The sequence below is a fragment of the Portunus trituberculatus genome, chromosome 41 (assembly GCF_017591435.1).
Source record: "Portunus trituberculatus isolate SZX2019 chromosome 41, ASM1759143v1, whole genome shotgun sequence".
Classification (NCBI taxonomy): Eukaryota; Metazoa; Arthropoda; class Malacostraca; order Decapoda; family Portunidae; genus Portunus; species Portunus trituberculatus.
Genome location: NC_059295.1, coordinates 25,024,690 through 25,045,727, shown reverse-complemented (window position 1 = coordinate 25,045,727; position 21,038 = coordinate 25,024,690). Strand labels below are relative to the sequence as shown.

The window sequence follows — 21,038 nt, the reverse complement described above, 5'->3', positions numbered from 1 at the left end:
GTAAACCCTCGCTCTTCGTGAAATCTATTTGAGCATAACTGAGACGTTCATCTTCATCTTCTGCTACTGGCTCCTGAGTGGTCGTGCTTGGAGTAGGGGTCCCACTCACAGCTCGATGGGCAGTTCGAGGAGAGGGCCTCACACCCACACTTTTAGTAGGACCAAGGTCCAATGACACATAATTAAGCCCACTATCTTTACTACCACTACCAACAGCACTTAGAGACTGCTGACTGGATGCAGCAGGAGCAGTGGAATGCACTGTTGAATCTCCTGATGTCTCCTGAACCTTGTTTGCTCCACCAGATCCCCCTTCCCTTCGGGTCACACCCACGTTAACCACAGTACAAGTGGATGATGCTGAGGAGAGACCCCCTTCACTTAAGGAGGACACTGAGGAAACAGAACCACCCAGCGTTGGTGACGTTGGCGGGGAATATGACACTGGTGAGGAACAAGCTGAAGCTGCTTTTTCACTGGTTCCTGCACTACTTGAACCAGCCCTGGGCTCTGACAGCTGCTTCTTGACACGCACCTCATTACTGACAGCACTTCCTTCTGGAGCCCCGGGACCACTGTGACTCCGACACCGTTCAGTTCCATTGTTTGATCCTGAGTTTAAATTAAGTCGTTCGAGGGTGGCTGTTAGCGTTGAATTTGAATGGTCACCAAGAAGACTTGGGGGAATGTCTGGCCTGTGGGTAACTGTTTGAGGAGAAAGTGGTTTTGGTGCAGCCTGTCCAGGAGTCATGAGCAAGTAGCCACTTTCTTCATTGCTACCATCTGATTCTGGTGTACAGCCGACACTTAACCTGTTACTATCCTTTCCACTCTGCTGCCTAAAGGCACTGGTTCCACTCTTTGGGGTGCTCTCTTGATTATTTTTTTCTATGTCATGGCACTTTCCTGTGGGAGATGCTTCACTACCACTGGGAGGAGGAGGAGGAGGAGTAGGAGGAGTAGGAGGAGGCTGGGAAGCTGTGACAGAAGTAGAAGCTTGAGCAGGTTCGGGATGCCCTCCAGGACACATGTTCATGTATTCGCGGGACTGATGCATATCACTCTCTGAGGATTTGCTTGAGCCCAATGGAGATATATTCATGTAATCTGATGATGCTGAGATATCAGATAATTTTCGTTGTCTGCTTTCTACTGTCAAATTTTTCTCACAAGAACCTGGTGCCAAATTTACATATGCCCCATGATCATTACTACTAGAATGTGATGGTTGTATGACACTGGGCACATTCTGACCAGGCAATTCTGTGGTGGCAGCTGCCTGATTATCCTCCTTCACATCTCCTTGAGGAGTTTCAAATATACCTGAAGACCTTTTAGAACCACTACTGCTGCCATCCTTTTGCTTACTCATTGGTTCATTAACACTAGGAACTGTTTGTAAGGATGCAGTGATGCCTGAGCCATCACCTGATATGGCACTCTCCTCAGCCTCCCTGCTAGATTCCTTGATGCAACTAGTGCCAATGCCTGAACTGACACTAGAGGTCATTCCCCCAACATTTTCTTTACTTCCACTTTCTCTATGACTGTCTCTGTCGTCCCGGTTTTTGTTTCGAGTAAGACTTGAAAATGGACTAGGTGTTCCTCGGGTTGACTTTGGCAAAGGGCTGCCAGTAGGAGAGAGAGGCGTCTTTGGAGGTGTGGTGCCCGAGGAGTTTTTCCGCCCCCAAAGAGTGGAAAATGACGACAAAGGGCTTGTGCCTTTCTTAGCAATTTCATGTGCTCCATCACTATCACCACTCTTGCCTGTTACACTAATGGGCTCAGATTTCTTTTTTCTTGAACTATCCTTAAATGACTTTCTTTTCATATTTCTCTTATCTTTCTTTCTTTGCTTTTCTCCATCATAGGAATGAGAAGCTTCAAGATTGTTAAGCAGGTCTATGGACATGTAATCGTCCATGTGAGAATTGTGTTGGGAAGACAAGTTGGGATTTAGAGTGGACGACATCTTTCTGACTCTAGCACCAGCGGAAGATGAGCTGTTGGTATTTGTGGAACCCGAGGAGATTGGAGTGATTGGAAGTAATCCCAATCCCTTTCCTTGACTCATATCTACATATTCCTCATGTGTTCCTGAAGAAGAAGACCAAGTTAATCTATCATTTCCTCCAGACATTTCTAAATATCTTTCTGGAAAGTGCCGATTTAAAGACTCTTTGCTACTCATGTCAACATATTCTGAGGTACAAAGAGACTGAGAAGGGATGGCAGGCTTCATAGGGAGGTAGCCATCAAGGGAATCGGAAGTCTTCCTATGGGGACTTGGATTGATCTCAACTTCACACAAACGATTCCTTTCTGACAGGTCAATGCTCTTGTTAGACAATTCGCTTTCTGATTTTTTCTTGTCCCGTTTTATGGAATCAAATACAGATGATTTACCATTCCCTGAGGATTTAGAGTTGGAGCGATGCCTCTGACCAGTTAGAGTTCTTTTAATGCTTTCAAAGCTACTACTCTTCTTTTCCTTTTCAGCGGATATACTGTCACAACTCTTGTTCTTAGAAAAATCAAACTCCATGAGATCTTCATTACGTTCTTGACTTCGGGCTTGGAGAAAACCTCGGAAGAAAGTCCCAGGTGTCCCAGACCAGGAGTTTGATATTGGTGATGACCCTAAGATTGGGGCACTGCAAGAAAAAATGCTCACATTAGTATTCTCTTTATTTTTAAGGAGTGAAAAACTCATTCAAAGTAAACAATATACTTACAATTTGTTAGATAATGTATTGCTAAAGAAATTATTAAAACAATACTGAGACTTGATGCATGTTTGTGGAAGGCAGATTTGGTTAAACCAAGAAAAATTATCATCTTGATAAGCATCTTCATTTCTGTGAAAAATATTGCAGGAAATATATTTTCTTTCACTATATGCAGATATTATAAATACTGGAAAATGACATCTATAATATTTACTGAAAAAAACTTACAAAACACTAATAAACCATTCATGGGCATACAAAGAATCAAGATTATACTCACCTTTGATGCTTTTAAATACCAATTAATATTATCTATACATTTTTTTCTGTTTTATTCACACTAAATGTCAATATTGCCAGACATGAAATGCTGGTCATGTACCTAGGTGCATGAAATGAGCCATGCTATTAATATGGCATGACCCATGCAGACAAACGTCTTATCACAGCAGCAGGTAAACTTTCATATCTCTAGTAGAGACATATATTATATATATATATATATATATATATATATATATATATATATATATATATATATATATATATATATATATATATATATATATATATATATATATATATATATATATATATATATATATATATATATATATATATATATATATATATATATATATATATATATATATATATATATATATATATATATATATATATATATATATATATATATATGATGCATCAAAATACAATAAAGATGATGTGCAAATATTTTGAAATAGATGCACAACTTACTAGCCCAGTGTAGCCATCAGATACTGGTGTGTGCCCCACTAGAAGCACACTTGTAAGCACTTCCCAGTACAATTCAACAACAGCACATCATACCCACTCCAAAGCAACAAACACAGATCCTCCTTAACCTGACACAGATGCTAACGTTTCGGTAAAACCCGAACTTTCTTTTGCAGTCACCATAACCCTACCTTGTTGATTTGCTTTTAACTTGTTTTCCCTTCTCCTTAATAGAAGGAGAAAATTCGGTGATGGAAGCAGATGTGGCTCCTATTGTGCCACTTGTCACCTGGCCAGCTCTGCCACCCCCAAGCCTGAGGCTGACACGTGACCCCACAGAGAAGGCTCGAACACGGGCAGGTTCGGCTGGGCTCACCTCCAGTCTAAAGCCGTTGTGGTTCCCACACACGAGGGATGGAGAAGGCAGGAAGGAGCAACAGGACCAGTGTTATTGTAGTTCTATTTTAGCAACACAAGGCAGGGGTACCACAGAACAGAGAAGAATGCCTTCCAACACCCACATTCACTACCTTCTACACACACACACACACACACACACACACACACACACACACACACACACGTCACTCCCAGCCTCTCTTATCTATGATACTTAAGAACCAGTGGGGATCAGGGATGCAGTTGCTTATTATTTCATACATGATTAAAATCATTTAAAAATGTCAGGACTTAAGCACTGAAACTCTTACTCTATACTTTTAAAGTGTGTTACAATTGCACACTGTTAATATCCCTCATTTCAGATGATGTACATCACTTACAATGATGATCTAATGAAGTTTGCAGATGATTTTTTTTTCAAATATATTCATGAATCCACAAGTAATTAAATACTAATCAGGTAAGCATTTACTTGCACCTGTCTTAATGATCTCCAGTTTTTCATGGTCTTGATATATCATAAGTGACCTTACTTTGTTTATCATTCAAAAAGAAATTTCATTATTAAATGACTCTTTAATATATTCTTAGAATTTAGTGTTGACCAGAAATAAGAATACAAAACATACGAAAATGAAAACATCTCCAAAACTTAATTCCTTATTTCAACAATTTACAAAAAAAAAATTGTTTAAAAATAAAGCTGGCAGAGGTTAAGAACTATTAAGAATAACATAAAAAAGTAAATAAAAAAAATAAAAGATATGCTGCTTTTTGCCAAACAATTGCTCTACTTCTTAGTGGCTGGTAGCACAACTCATCAACAGCTACACCACACTATGCAACAATCTCAATCAATGCACAACAATCAACTCTTATTTGGCAATTAATGCTGCAATTGCTTATACAGTATATACGTATATACATATACATACACACACACACACACACACATATATATATATATATATATATATATATATATATATATATATATATATATATATATATATATATATATATATATATATATATATATATATATATATATATATATATATGCCTGGGCTGTTCACTATATATAAGTATGAAAAAAAAAAAAATTGAAAATACGAACAGAAAATGTGAACAGTGTTATATTTCTACAAAATTGTTTCTAATAAATTTAGAATGATTAATAAACTGATGCCACAACAGATAATCAAATTATGTTGTATCTCACTGACAGAACAAATGTTTACATACTATTTCTTTATTCATATTATATTTTTCGGCAGGTATAGAGAGGAGAAAAAAAAAAAAAAAAAAAAAAAAAAACACTATATGTATTAATGCCGTTTGTTAATACCTGTTGTTAACACTAAAATAAATTAGAGGATATGGATACTTCAATAGATCTCAGTCTTGCATAAATGTTGTCCTCTTATTCCACAGTGAAGTTATGTTACTGATAAATCTTGTGATGCAATGGCTGATCAGTTACTACAGCAATTAAGATGTAAACATGGCAACATCCACATATAGGAGTTAAAAGTAATAGCTTTGTATCATGATCCTGTCAGCTTCATGTTCTCTGTTTTAAAGTTTCTGATTTCATGTACATAAGTACATAAATATCTTATCTTAGCTATATGCTCTGTTTAAGGTGAAGACTCCAGATGTATTAATATATATATATATATATATATATATATATATATATATATATATATATATATATATATATATATATATATATATATATATATATATATATATATATATATATATATATATATATATATATATATATATATATATATTAATACATCTGGAGTCTTCAGCTTAAACAGAACATATAGCTAAGATAAGATATTTATGTACTTATATACATGAAATCAGAAACTTTATATATATATATATATATATATATATATATATATATATATATATATATATATATATATATATATATATATTATAGGACACATTATCTCTAAGATTTAATTGTGAGTGTCACTACAGGTAGACCATCACTAATCTGCTTCCATGAATAATGCGGCATAAATTTCAGTTAGAGTAATTCCAACTTGCCATCAATACTATGTGTTGGAAAGATGATAATATGTATTTATTTTTTTTTAACACTGAAGAAGAAGTGTAATAATCAAACAGAAGTAGTACAAGAATAGCAGAAACATGAAATGGAAAGCAAAAGAAGCATTACATTGCAAAACAGATCATATGAAGGAGCTACTGTACTTGCTACATGAAGAGCTTGTAGCACTTCCAAACACAGGGAAGCCATTCCAATTTGTTCACCATTTATTATAAAATTGCTCATTTTAGCTCCAGCCAAGACTGCACTGAATAAAGGAAATGTTTCTCATTGTGTAGACAGTGATGTGAGAAGCAATGGATGAGAGATACTACTGGTATCAGCCAGAAAATACAAAAATTGGTATTGGTACAACACCACATAAAAATAGGATGAGGTTGTTAAATGTTGGGTTATATATTCTAGGAAGTGGCGTAGTGGTGAGCGTGAGATCGGGCAGACGTCCATGCGTAGGTTCGAATCCCACCACGTATCACCTTGATACTTTGCCATTTGTCAAGTGGTTTAAAATTACCTGCATGTCACCATGATACCCAGGTTCTAGGTGGTTACACCAAAGATGTGCATGGATGGTGATTTGGGCCTTAATATGGGTACCACTATAAATAAAATTGCCTGTGCCACTAATGGGTGGAAGCTGAACAGCACTTCCCATACTCTTCAAGTAAACCTACAGGTGCTATAGGCCATAACATAAAAAAAGAAAACTGACAAAGTCACTAATTCTGCCACTAACAAGTGGTTCAAGTGAAGCTCACTTATGATTACAATTTCCCCAGCAACACCGGATGGACCTCACAGGAGTGTGGTCGGGTGTACACACATGCACCTATAATGCAAGTAGGTTTGTGCACTGAATATTTGACAATATGACTTGCAAATCATGATAGTTAAATCAATTTCAAAATGTAATAAAGACATATGGTGACAAATAGACACTATGCAGGTATGTAAGTGCTGTACAATATTCTTGTTTCCTCTAAATAGTATTTAGGGAGGCGGTGGCATAGTGCATAAGGTGGTGAGCGTGGGATTGAACAGACGTCCATGCGTAGGTTCGATCCCACCACGTGCCATCTTGAAACTTTGTCATTTGTCGAGTGGTTTAAAGTTACCTACATTTTATCATGATACCCAGGTTCTAGGTGAAGGTGTAATTGCCTTACACCAAAGATATGCTTGGGTGATGACATGGGCCTTAATATGGGTACCACTATAAATAAAATTGCCTATGCCCTTAGTGGGTGGAAGCTGAACAGCACTTCCCATACTCTTCAAGTATATCTACAAGTGCTACTGGCTATAGCATTAAAAAAATAAATAAATAAAAAAAACTAAAAAAAAACTACAAATAATTCACATCTCGTGATTTCTACATCTACCTTCCTACACAAAATGCCTGTTCACAGAAATTCCTCCAGAGAGAGAGAGAGAGAGAGAGAGAGAGAGAGAGAGAGAGAGAGAGAGAGAGAGAGAGAGAGAGAGAGAGAGAGAGAGAGAATTTGTGTGGAAGGACTAAACTATAACATATATAAAAACAACTCTAAAAGTGTGGCTCAGATGCTGCATCTTCCAGCTTGACACACACACAAACATACACACCTACACACACCACGTAATGTAGTGTTTAGCACACTCGGCTCACAACCGAGAAGGCCTCGGTTCGAGTACTGGGCTCGGCAAGGCATATGAACAAGCCTCTTAATGTGTAGCCCCTGTTCACCTAGCAGCAAGTAGATACAAGATGTAATTCAAGGGGATGTGGCCTCCCTCTCCTGGTGTGTGGTGTGGTGTGGTCTCAGTCCTACCTGAAGATCGGTCTATGAACTCTGAGCTCACTCCATAATAGGAAAGGCTGGCTGGGTGACCAGCAGACGACTGTAAATACACACACACACACACACACACACACACACACACACACACACACACACACACACACACACACACTGCGTAGTGTAGTGGTTAGCACGCTCAACTCACAATCGAGAGGGCTGGGTTCGAGTCCCGGAAAGGCAAATGAGCAAGCCTCTTAATGTGTAGCCCCTGTTCATCTAGCAGTAAATAGGTACGGGATGTAACTTGAGGGGTTGTGGCCTCGCTTTCCCGGCATGTGGAGTGTGTTGTGGTCTCAGTCCTACCCAAAGATCGGTCTATGAGCTCTGAGCTCGATCCGTAATGGGGAAGACTGGCTGGGTGCCAGCAGACAACTGTGGTGATGAATTACACACACACACACAAAGGATGGTAGGACTAATAGCCTCCTGCTTCTGTCAGTCAAAAATATGATAACTTTCAGTGCACATCCCTATCTCTGCTGGTTGGGCATGAATAAACTTAACTGTGTGTGTCCAGCTAGTCAGCTTGACCCAGCCCCTTTAGGTTACCTTTACGATGCACAGAATATACAGTGGAAGAATGCTTACAATTTCGCCACAAGTGTGTGACCAGACCATCAGCCTTACCACACCATGAATGGGTTACAATTCTAAAAACTCATTAAAATATTCAATGCTGAATAAGAGTAAGCAATTAAGCAATTATGAATACTTATTTTTTATTCTTCATGCCACTGATGTTTGAACTGAAGTTTTAAACATGCCAGGTTTTTCTGTACTCAAAAGTTCATGAAATAGAAACTGCATATGGAAGAGAAAAAAAAAAAAAAAAAAAAAATCACTATAAGGTATTATCACAAAATGCTGGTAGTGGGAGCAAGATATTGCTGCTTCTGTTACCAGCTGTGATGCCAATCTGACAAATGTGTACCTGTGTATTTGGCAACTGTGGAACTCTATCTAACAATCTGCTGCAGTGATGGCACCCGCTGCCTACATTAGACTATTATCACTTGCATTTAGTGTTGAACGCCACTGTTTTGTGCTCAAATAAAATGGGAGAGATATGAAGTAAAAGTATTATGAAGTAATATGAACAGCAAGCATTCCATCAGCTATTTGTGTAAACAGTGGTTCAACATGCTTTCTGATGATTGTTTCTATACTTTATCAGTAATCATTAGCATATAAGGGTGTTCATAAGTATCAAAAGATGACATGGAAATGTACATGAAACATATGTAGGCAATACAAGATGATACATTTCTTTGGAATAATCAACCATATAGAGTATGTATCAACTGTTACAAATCCACAAGTGTCACATGACAACCACTAGAGCCTCTTGAACACTGACCAAGAAGGGTTATGAAGACCACTCTCCCACTGCTAAGGCATCAAACTGATAGCCATTAAGGTCCATTTCATAAAAAAAAGTATTCAGTAAAACTGGTAAGAACCAAAATATGTATCATAATCAGATAATTGTTACCTAACTTATTCAATCACATCATCTCCATGGTCACTCTTGTCAACTTCATTCACTAAGACTTTTTCTTCTTAAAAGAAAGAATAAAAAACTCCATTAAGTAAAAAGACCTAGAATACTAAACATGCACTACAATGTGTGTGTGTGTGTGTGTGTGTGTGTGTGTGTGTGTGTGTGTGTGTGTGTGTGTGTGTGTGTGTGTGTGTGTGTGTGTGTGTGTGTGTGTGTGTGTGTGTTTCACTGTTTGATCTGCTGCAGTCTCTGAAGAGACAGCCAGACATTACCCTACGGAACGAGCTCATTATTTCCAATCTTCGGATATGCCTGAGACCAGGCACACAACACACACCGGGACAACAAGGTCACAACTCCTCGATTTACATCCCGTACTTACTCACTGCTAGGTGAACAGGAGCTACACGTGAAAGGAGACACACCCAAATATCTCCAGCCGGCCGAGGAATCGAACCCCGGTCCTCTGGCTTGTGAAGCCAGCACTCTAACCAGAGAACAAAACCAAACTCCCCAAAGTGTTCAACAAACAAAGGTGTGTGTGTGTGTGTGTGTGTGTGTAATAATAATAATAATAATAATAAACGGTTTATTAATTAGGCAATGTAAAAAAAATACACTGAAAATGTACAGGGGGGGGTGGGACATGTGTGTGTGTGTGTGTGTGTGTGTGTGTGTGTGTGTGTGTGTGTGTGTGTGTGTGTGTGTGTGTGTGTGTGTGTGTGTGTGTGTGTGAAAAGAATGTGGTAGTGATTCATTCCTGTGTTTTGTATACATAGTAAGTGAAAACGAGCTCTGCTAAGAGGGAACACATACCCGACAGCTTTGATAAATTTGCAATAATATCATTAATGTGTAAGGTTCTTCGGTAGCAATAACAAAATCTCAGTCACAGCATTCACTCATTCTCACATAAATATAGGAAACAAAATTGTATTTCTAGAAAAGCAAAATAATAATAATAATAATAATAATAATAATAATAATAATAATAATAATAATGATAACAAACACAATAATAATGATAATATAATGATATTCTATGTTTATAAGGGAAACAAAACTTATCATCAGTTAAAAGGCATGAATTTCTAATAAATGTATATATATCAAAAGTACAAACTACAGCTAGTCAAAGTTCAATTATCATATATAATAAACACATATCAACAAAATCTTTCATGCTACAGCCACACTCATAGAAAGAGCTTCTACACGCATACACAAAAAAAAAAAAAAAAAAAAAAAATGTTAGAATAAAACTAGAGTTGTAGCAAAATAATACATACAGGAAAAATTCATATTCAAAGAAAGAGAACAAAACCAAACTCCCCAAAGTGTTCAACAAACAAAGGAGTGCTGGAAACTCAGAGAGCAAAAATGAAACCAAGATGAAATTCAAAGTGTACTTCAGAGACAGACAACCCAAGCCATAACACATGCAACAATATTAAAAGAAAAGAAAAAAAACAAGAACTATAAGAAGTTATATTAATGCCATATATATTGAGAGCTTTAGGTAAAGGATACTTGTGTTATATACGCATCAAGCCTACAATGCACCAGCCGGCTCAAAGAAAATGTCCAAAGTTACCAGTAAACAACTTATCAAAAGTAAAGCACACGACATCCTCAGTCATTACTGAGGTGACCACATCATGATGACAGATTCATGGATCAATGGAGAGAGAGAGAGAGAGAGAGAGAGAGAGAGAGAGAGAGAGAGAGAGAGAGAGAGAGAGAGAGAGAGAGAGAGAGAGAGAGAGAGTAAAAGTGGGGACAGAGTTACATCTCCCACAAAGTGTGTAAAGAAAGCAGGCAACCCCAAGAGGTAAGACATCAGCCTGTGGTTATGACAAATGGATGGCATAACATGCACAACTGCATGTCTCCTACCCAGTATGTGCTATTGTCATACATCCTGAAATGGAGGATATGCTGCCTCAGTCCTAACCATTGTTTGGACCTTTGTGATGGAAACAAAATCCACATACCTGTATGAAGAGTGAGGATCTGTAATCTTTACCATACAGCTTGTCTTAGCTATCCATTTTTTATGGGAATATGCATAATTTGGGAAGAAAATAAACAGAGGTTTTCCACAAAAAAGCTAATGCAATATTCACATCCACTGCCTCTAAAACCTTGCCATTATCTTACATTCTTCCAACCACTTTTTTTTTTTCTAAGTCTTGTCATTACAAGAGGGAATTGTGGCTAGCTTTTTCTTCTTTTCTCTCTTTTCACTGATTTCAAAAGTCTGTCAACAAGATAAGAGCTACTCCTGAGTTTTACAACCCATAAAGAAAGCAAGGACTAAGGCTAAGCACCTTGTACTTCTACCAAGTAGCTGCTGGCCTAAGGTCTCCTGCTTAATGTAATAAAAAATATTAAACTTCTTTGGGCAAACCCACCACAGTACTTACAAGAGACCATAACCTAGACATTCTTTTTGTCCTGACTTCCTATCATTCTTTAGCCTTGTGGTTTCTGTGGAATATTTTCCTAGTACCTGGTATGTAAGCTACAACATGAATGTCATGTACCAAGTCCAATCCATGACTGAACCAACTTGCTACTAGATGTTCATTTACAGCAAGTCAGATGGCATCTATCATCTCTGATATATCTCCTCCACAGTAAAATTCATATGGGGCATGAGAATTCCATTATGAGTTTGTAAACACAATACATTAGGTACTTGTACTATCTCTGAACTGATGGAAATGTTGAGGATGTATTTGACATGAAGAGAAACAATACAATAATGTATGATGGAAATTGAGGTAAGCATGTGTTGTAGTAAGCTCTGTTGCCACAATGAGGTATATAATTATTGTAAATAAATACAACATGAGTGGCTTGCAGTAAGTACTGTACAAAACCTTTTTAGCAAACATGTGGGTTCATTCTTTAAGGTATTCTTGTCTTGTAGCAGATTCATTCATTATAATAACAATATAAATTGTTTCATGTACCAATAGATCCAAAGGCACTGAACAGGGGGTATTTTCTTGTTCTGGCCATGTTTCTGTATGTTAATGTATATAACAGCTTTCAAAATATGCTTTTCACTAAACTTGCCTGAAAAATACCTGTGCATCCTGCAAGATGAAGGTAGGCAGTTAGCTTTATGGATTAACAAGTAAAAGTCAGCCTCTTCTATGAAGCATTTGAGAATGTTATGAAACGTCAGCCTCATATGCAATAGTTATATCGATACTTTTTTACTTCAAGTAGTTTCAATAGCATAATGCATTCTATTTAACTAATAACACAAAAACAGTATGCAAAAATACAATGTATTAGTATTTTACTTGATCATTAATGATGAAAAGTTTATCTTATATTTTTTTGTCAAGGTAATGGCACCAATTCTTACTTATAACACTTATAGTATACTTGTTTATTTCTTCCAGCTACATGAACCAGATCTGTGTGAGTGTGTGTGTGTGTGTTTTGTCATCACATCTGGTAGTGTGGCCAGTGTAGTGGTACAGCACCATCACATCTAAAACTGTGTGCACGTGTTTTGTTCAAAAGTCACAATTGACTCAGTGATGCAGTACCTTCACGTTTGCCATAGTAACAACGCACATTTTTGGGGGCTCTTTTTTCATACAACAGCAGTCATTGGCCATCCTCTCTCCCTGTCACTTGCAGGCCAACATGATTAAATGTTGTGGGTAACAAGTGATTTATCCACATCAAGAACTTTCATGTTTATGTACGTAAACTGTATACTGAGGTAACATAAGTATACAATTCTAGTTTTGGCTATTTGTTACACCAATGGTAGGAATGCACGACACATACAAAACGTAAGCAGGAAACTTGAGGAAATAATGCATGAAAAATCAGTATGGGAAGAATCTAGAACTCGGTGCAAACCTCAAGGATCACGAAACTCAGATATCATGAAACTCACGTGGTAATATATATGCCTGGTATATATATATATATATATATATATATATATATATATATATATATATATATATATATATATATATATACTGTATATGTTTATATTCATTAACCTAAACTGAATGAACTACGATTCTGATGCAGTTACGACAACAAAAGTAAAATGTTGAATAATTACATCTCAAGTATGTTGATTTTCTTTCAAATTGTGGTTTCAAACAAATACCAATCCAAAGGGACTATTTTTTCCTACGTGACTAATACGCAATTTACATCTCAATCTTTAAAGTTCTGTGACAGAAGTGCTTTGAGGCACACCAGAGAACTCTGAGGTTGTTTCTAACCATGCCATGGCAGTACAAATTTCAGTAATACGGGTACTGAGAGACATTAAAAACTGCACAATTGTAAAACAATTACAATAACCACAATGTCCATGAAATCATACTTTACATTTAGATGATTTTTTATGTGATGGCACATTGGGGAATTTTCAAGCGTATATAAATTCAAAGACGTGTGTCAATGGCCAAAAAATATCTAAAATTTTGAAAATTTGATCATGTTGATAATTTTCTTCTTATATCAGATAAGCATTTTAGCCATAAAATAAAAACAAATCATACCATGGAAAGAAAACCCATAATTACAATAAACAGAGAGCAAGCAGAGCAAATAATTGAAGCACCAAGGAAAATTACAAAATGACAAAAACAAATAACCTTAAGTTGTGAATTGCCGTTAAGTCATCATTACTGGAAAAATTATCCAACAAACACAAATAATGTTTTTGCAATTATTACAAACTGTGTTTGAATCCAAGTAAGTCATGTTGTTACTCATGAAAAGTTGTGAAAGGGTTTCACTACACTATTTCACTGGTTCAGATCTGAAGAGTACATTTATGCAAGATGCATGTAAAATATCATGAGAAAACTACAAAACTATAATGATGTGAAGAGGGAAGTTGTGATGAATTCACAATTTTGGATAGCAATTCAAATCTTAAAACTACCAACATTTATTATTAGCTGACTCTATTCTTTTGCAGGCAATTTGTAAAAAGATCAAGGCACAATCCAAGCAAAGCAAAGCACGACCCTTCCATGCACATGTCTTATATATTAATACTTAGCCAATAGCCCTGAGCTGCCTCTCAGTGCGGTGAAGTACAAATATGCTTACTCACCTATTCTTACGGCTTCGGTACTGCTCTGGTTTTGAACCAACAGAATTGGTCCTTATTGGTCTGTCTAATGAAGAATCATCATCCTCAGAGCAACCATAATATGAGCCACTACCACTTTTCTCTGCTATGAAGTCAGGAAAGCGGTGGTCGGAGGAAGGAGTGCCAGACGTGAAGGAGCAGCTGCTGCCAGGGGACATCTCTGGGAAGGAATCATCTGCAACAACACACAATGGAATATGAGAATGAAGTGGAGAGAGAGAGAGAGAGAGAGAGAGAGAGAGAGAGAGAGAGAGAGAGAGAGAGAGAGAGAGAGAGAGAGAGAGAGAGAGAGAGGGGGTAGGGGGGCATAAAAGGAGGCTTCACTGTAGAATCGATGACGTTTGTAAGATCAGCTAACAAGTCTTTCTAAGGATTCTTGACTGCAATTTTTCCAATATTACTGTAGTAACAGCAGTTTTGCCCAATCCTTTGAACAACTGATCATCTGGTCTGACTGATCTGGGCCACAAGAAAACACACACACACGTCCACGACTGTTTCAACAGAGGTTCAATCCAGATTTATTCCACACTTAGGCCAAATGCTCAGTGCTTCTAGAATAATTCAAATCTGATGATCCAATATTATGATACGAGCACATAAATCACCAATTACCACCAACTTAGATATATAATAAGTAACATGCAACATACATAAGGAAATAACATAGCCTGCATACACCAACACTGGATGCATTGGGAGTACCATTAGGAGCACCTTATCACACAACTTCATATAGAAAACTATTCATCAGTGTTCATATTTTTTTTTTTTTTTAAACACAAGCTTTTATTGTAGGAGACAACTCGACTCTCAGTCATAGGTTTGTTGGTAAAGTGTTCAGTGGGCACAAATATACAAACCTTCCGATGGACTGCATGGAATGGGGGTGGGCACAGCAGGCGTGGGTGTCATGTCAAGGTACGCATCTGATCGGTCTCTGGCACTGACGTCCCCATAGGTAAGTTCCCCACCGTGGCCCCGCGGCATCATGGGCAGGTAATTGTCTGTGTTTTCATCCACTAGACTGGGAATCCGCGAGTGACTTACTGAGTTTGGTGGAGAAGAAACCTGAAATTATGATATAATTATCAGGCTATGTTTTACAATAATAACAAATAGAAATTTATAATACATAAAGAAGAAACAACCTTTAAACCTAGGTCTCCAACAGCTGTAAAAATACTCTTAAAATTGACATGAACTTAACATAATACTCAACTAAACCCACATTCTCCATCCTTTCCTTCACTTTAAGTCAAGTATGGCACATCTTTAAAGCTCTTCCTTTCACTTATTCATCATCCCAAATAAAATAAAATGCAAGAAATAACTTTCACTGTTTCATCTCTTAAAATCTTGAATTCTCAGCATGAATTTGCATTTCATTCTTCCAAAGGAAAAAAAATCAAGATGTCTCCACACTTGAATTTATTTTCTTTGGAATTTTGTCCTCTTCCTATTTTGCAAGAGAAAATTAACATCTTTAAAATTTGTTTTCATCACATGTCTGCCTTCCATGGACATCAGATCTGCCTCCCATTGACATATGAAAAGAGTTATCCTCACCTGACTAGATGAGTAGGATGGCCAGGTTGGATGAACATTTCCAGGAGAATTGAGTGGTGCCATGGACATGTATCCAGAGCTTTCAGGACCTGAGCTTCCATCAGTTTGTGATTGTTGTCTGTCCATACACATATAATTATGATCTAATGACAGCCCATGTAATCCAAGGTGCTTTCGCTCAGAGGGACTGGCCATGTCCATATAGTTATCTTGAGGTGAATTTAAATTTGGACCTTCACTTCCACACACACTCACTGGCGACACAAGACCTGTGGGATAAACAATGTGGTGATGAATTATCACTCTTACATGGAACCTAACTAAAAAGATTCTGCCAGTAAAAAAAATCAGGATTAAGAATGGCACTATATCTATGATTTCCAGAATCTCACCTCTACTTAATGAAGGTCCAATAATGCGGGAACTCATGATGGGGAGGGTGAAGGGTGGATGTGGGTGGGAATGGGGATGAAAACCAGAACCACTCTCCACACTCCCTCCCTTCATGTGCATGTAGCTGCCTTCCTCAACACTGTCTGTAATTGGTAAAAAGACAAGTTAGTGTACAGAAAGCAATAAAGGAACATAAGCAATCATAACATTCTTCACTGAGATTACTAAAGCTTTTTGAAAGAATTGAAAAGAAAAGTAATAAATATAGATCAAAATATAGATCAAAATATTCAACATAAATAAAAGTCAAGTCACAATTCTACTCACAAAGGCCCTCTCTGTTAGAGTCATAGGCAAGTCCAATTGGTAGACCGTCCATGTCATCCACAGATGGATTAGACTCCACAGACTCACTTGAACCCGGACTGAAATATCAACAACCAGTGCATGAGCAGGATGTCAAACATACCTACTGTAGCAATCCTCTGTGAAATAATACATACTTCCTAAACCTTATCTACCACAAACTTTTAATCTTTAATAGTTAAAGTTGAAGTTTAGATAATCCTTTAACAAAAATATTAAGTCAATTTTTACTTAAATGAATATGCACTCTAAATCAGGCAATACTTCAAGTTTCATTGAAGTAAATAATTATTTTGAAATTAGAAATATCTTATTTTGGTTTAGGAAAATAGACAAATAGAGATTAGTTTATAATCATTAGCAATCTTAAGAAAATGTTAGCAAAATCAGTAGTACAGTTGCTGTTATAATAGGTGATACCTGCACAAACACATAACCTCTTGTTTAAAACTAACATACAGGTCAAGGAAATGACTGAAAAAAACGACACATCCATTAGAGTAAAGATAAACATGCTACATCAAAAACAGAATTACAACTTTCCAGATTTATATGTTGTGCTAATGTATTAATGGTAGTGATGTTTCTGTTAATGATAAATAATGAACAAGATGAATCAAGAAGCTATCATAAACCACCATCATAAACCATTCCTAGATGAACATTATAGAATCCTAAAATATTCACTCACTAGCTTTGTGTGTGTGTGTGTGTGTGTGTGTGTGTGTGTGTGTGTGTGTGTGTGTGTGTGTGTGTGTGTGTGTGTGTGTGTGTGTGTATTCACTGTTTGATTCACTGTTTGATCTGCTGCAGTCTCTGACGAGACAGCCAGACGTTACCCTACGGAGCAAGCTCAGAGCTCATTATTTCCGATCTTGGGATAGGTCTGAGACCAGGCACACACCACACACCGGGACAACAAGGTCACAACTCCTCGATTTACATCCCGTACCTACTCACTGCTAGGTGAACAGGGGCTACGTGAGGAGACACACCCAAATATCTCCACCGGCCGGGGAATCGAACCCCGGTTATCTGGCTTGTGAAGCCAGCGCTCTAACCACTGAGCTACCGGGCCGTGTGTGTGTGTGTGTGTGTGTGTGTGTGTGTGTGTGTGTGTGTGTGTGTGTGTGTGTGTGTGTGTGTGTATTTACCTATTTGTATTTACCTATTTGTGTATTACAGGGCCCGAACTAAGCTCTCTGTGACCTGTCTCCTTGTCCATTCTTGTCATATCTCTCTTTCATCTGATTGACACACACCGCGTCAACGCCATCACTGCTCAGTTTATTCCACTTATCAATGCTACGATGCGGGAAACTGTATTTTCTCACGTCATTTAGACAGATGTCTAAATGTGTGTGTGTGTGTGTGTGTGTGTGTGTGTGTGTGTGTGTGTGTGTGTGTGTGTGTGTGTGTGTGTGTGTGTGTGTGTGTGTGGTAAAAAGAATCTTCTAGATAGCTTTCCACTTGGTCATTGCAGTGTTACAATTCGATGCAATGTATATATCTGGCTCTGACATGATGTTACAACCCATTTTCTCTGCTAGACACCCATAAGCAATGCAAAATTTCTCAAACCAAAAAGATAATAATAATAATAATAATAATAATAATAATAATAATAATAATAATAATAATAATAATAATAATAATAATAACAATAATAATAATAATTTGGCAAGTGTTATAAAAAAAATATATGACAACCTAAAGGAATTTTTAAATATATACATAATCCACTGGTAAGATAAAGCAACACTGCATCACATGTGATGGTCTCTGACTCTCCTTGCTACTCAAGAATCGGGGATTATTAAATGAGAAGCCATCCGAGGAATGATGACTACTACTAATAGTTGTGGATGGGAAAAAAAATAAAAATAATTTGTCAGCCAAAATTCATATGCATTTCATCCCAATGTGGAACAGTCTTCACTCTCAGTTTCAAGCTATGACTTCCTCTGAATACCCTCAAGGATGTTCTCTCTGCATTTTCTTGTAAACTTACCCTAAACAAAGTTATTTAAGAAATTTTACTTCAAATTTGAGTTTCATGTGAAAAACCTAAATGAATGGAAAACTGCTGAAGTCATAAATATGTGAGAATTTTCTGCTATAAAGCAATCATTATGCTTGGTTGTAATGGAACAAGTGATTTTTCTAATATTTTTGTAGATATGGTATGTTGACTACAGTCTGAGTTTGGATAAATTCTTGCTACAATTAAATGAAAGGAAATGGTATCATATATTTATCGCATTATTCAGAGTATCATCAAAACCACCAATGAACCAACACACTATGACATCACAACCAACACACATTATGCACCTGCTTCTGTGTATGTCAAGATCAAACCTTCTCCTAATAGGTAAACCAGCTCCAAGAAGCAAAACCATAAGTGTTTAATTGTCAGTACTTGTATAACTGAATAATGTGTTTAAAATGCTGAGCATGTCTATCAAACATTGCACTCCCAAGCTGGTCACCATCAAAGCTCCCAACAACAGCCTGCAACCTATGAGTGGTTCAACCTGCCATCACTACTGTCTGCCCCTCTTAACCCTTTACCACAACTAGAATAGAAATGAAATCATGCAGAAGTGTTGTGTACGTATGTTAATTACTTTCCAAAAGACATTTCACCTTTTAGTAAATGAAGTATAAAAAAGAGCATTCTGAGACTATGACATTGCTAAACTTGACATAACTTTTATGAGCCCACTAAATTCTATGATATACCATAAGAGGACTCATTTAATGTTTATCCTGCAGAGACTTCCCACCATATCTAGATGATTAAAAATGTATTTATGCTATTCATCCACTACTATTATGATGTTTCAAATTATGGAAGCTTGTACTCTGTGGCATGCATTTACTATGTACTACTACAAGACTACTACAACAGAATTATGAAAGCAGGAATTAATAAAAAATTCTAAACAGGACTACAATAGATTTAAGAAGCAAGGATGAATTAAAGGTTCTCAACAGAAAACATATAAAGCTTTGAAGCACAGCATGAACACAGCATGAACACAAGTTGGGGCAGTATCAGCCATAATAATTGGTGTCCAGAGAACGACCCAGCCAGCACAGGCCAGCTACCTTTACAAGCAAGCTGCATTTAATAACCCATGTATTACTAATGTACTATGTATATAACCTTACTAGGTTAACTGGGAGCTACACACACAATACGATTCCCTTAAAAGAGGAAAATTTGTTATAGCACAGATTATGAAATTTTAAAAGATCACTATCTAAGACAAATATCAACTAGTTAGTACAGCCCTAAACACACAATTTTTTTTACTTTTAATTGTACACTACAAAAGAAATTCTGGTAGGAAAGTAACTGATTAGTTTATTGTAAGGTATTTTCTTTTCATCCCACTAGGGCTGAAAACCATTAGCACAAATTTTCACAAAAAAGGAATGAAAACTCTAATACTGGAGTGTATAGTATTAAGGTTGTGGTTGGGTCGCTCAAAGGCCACGCGCAAATACCTGAACAAGAAAGAGGAAAAGGGCGGGGAATACGACGATGACAGGGAGGGAGAGTACATTGACTGAGGCCTGGTGATGTGTGGACACAGGGAACCGTCCATCTGATGGGGGCAGATGTGTGCCTGAAGCTTGTTAGGAGCATTCTGGACTGACCCCTCACTGCTGGTGCGGCTGCGAGATGGCATGCTTCCACACCGTTCCCGCGTGCAGGATCCACCACCTAAAAAAATAAATAAATAAAAATGTACAGATGTATAAACATGTATATGGTTAAGAATGAAGGGCATTTTAAAGTACAATGCTTGTTCTAAAACCCATACCATACTTAGGTACAGATGAGATCTAGATGTGACATAAAAGTCAATGATCTTGGGTAGGCCAGACACACAACTTGTCTCTACACATATCTACAATACTTGTGACATAAGTGGACTTTGTGGTCCATAAGATTATTTCTGAAAATTTGTGGTGAACATAAAGATCACAGAAAACTTGGGAGATCTAGCTGTTGCATAGGGAAGAATGTGAAATGAATGACAACATTCTGAGATGACTTGGGCACTTGAGTAGATGTGAGGGGACATAAGTGTGATACAATGAAATGCATAAACATGGTAATCAGGAACTTTAACCACAGCCACTACCATGAAATGATTCTCAGCAAAAATATCTGAACAGGCTAATCTAAATCAAACTAAGAAATTAATTTCAT

The 21,038-nt window shown here is 37.2% G+C and overlaps 1 protein-coding gene across 19 annotated transcripts in view; it reads right to left on the bottom strand.

Moving 5' to 3' along the window:
- The window catches only part of LOC123516473 (insulin receptor substrate 1-like), a 113,828-nt gene that overhangs the window by 332 nt on the left and 92,458 nt on the right, over positions 1 to 21,038 (bottom strand). For 15 of the 19 annotated variants that reach the window (XM_045275804.1, XM_045275806.1, XM_045275803.1 and 12 more), the window contains 8 exons: positions 20,327 to 20,546; positions 16,772 to 16,869; positions 16,444 to 16,587; positions 16,052 to 16,320; positions 15,346 to 15,553; positions 14,444 to 14,657; positions 3,680 to 3,871; positions 1 to 2,654 (listed from right to left, as the gene is read on the bottom strand). The exon at positions 1 to 2,654 is cut by the window's left edge and continues 332 nt beyond it. In XM_045275804.1, coding sequence (XP_045131739.1) covers positions 1 to 2,654; positions 3,680 to 3,871; positions 14,444 to 14,657; positions 15,346 to 15,553; positions 16,052 to 16,320; positions 16,444 to 16,587; positions 16,772 to 16,869; positions 20,327 to 20,546 — 3,999 coding nt within the window. The remainder of the gene's footprint in view (positions 2,655 to 3,679; positions 3,872 to 14,443; positions 14,658 to 15,345; positions 15,554 to 16,051; positions 16,321 to 16,443; positions 16,588 to 16,771; positions 16,870 to 20,326; positions 20,547 to 21,038) is intronic. The other 4 variants (XM_045275813.1, XM_045275814.1, XM_045275801.1 and 1 more) reach the window with 2 other exon arrangements.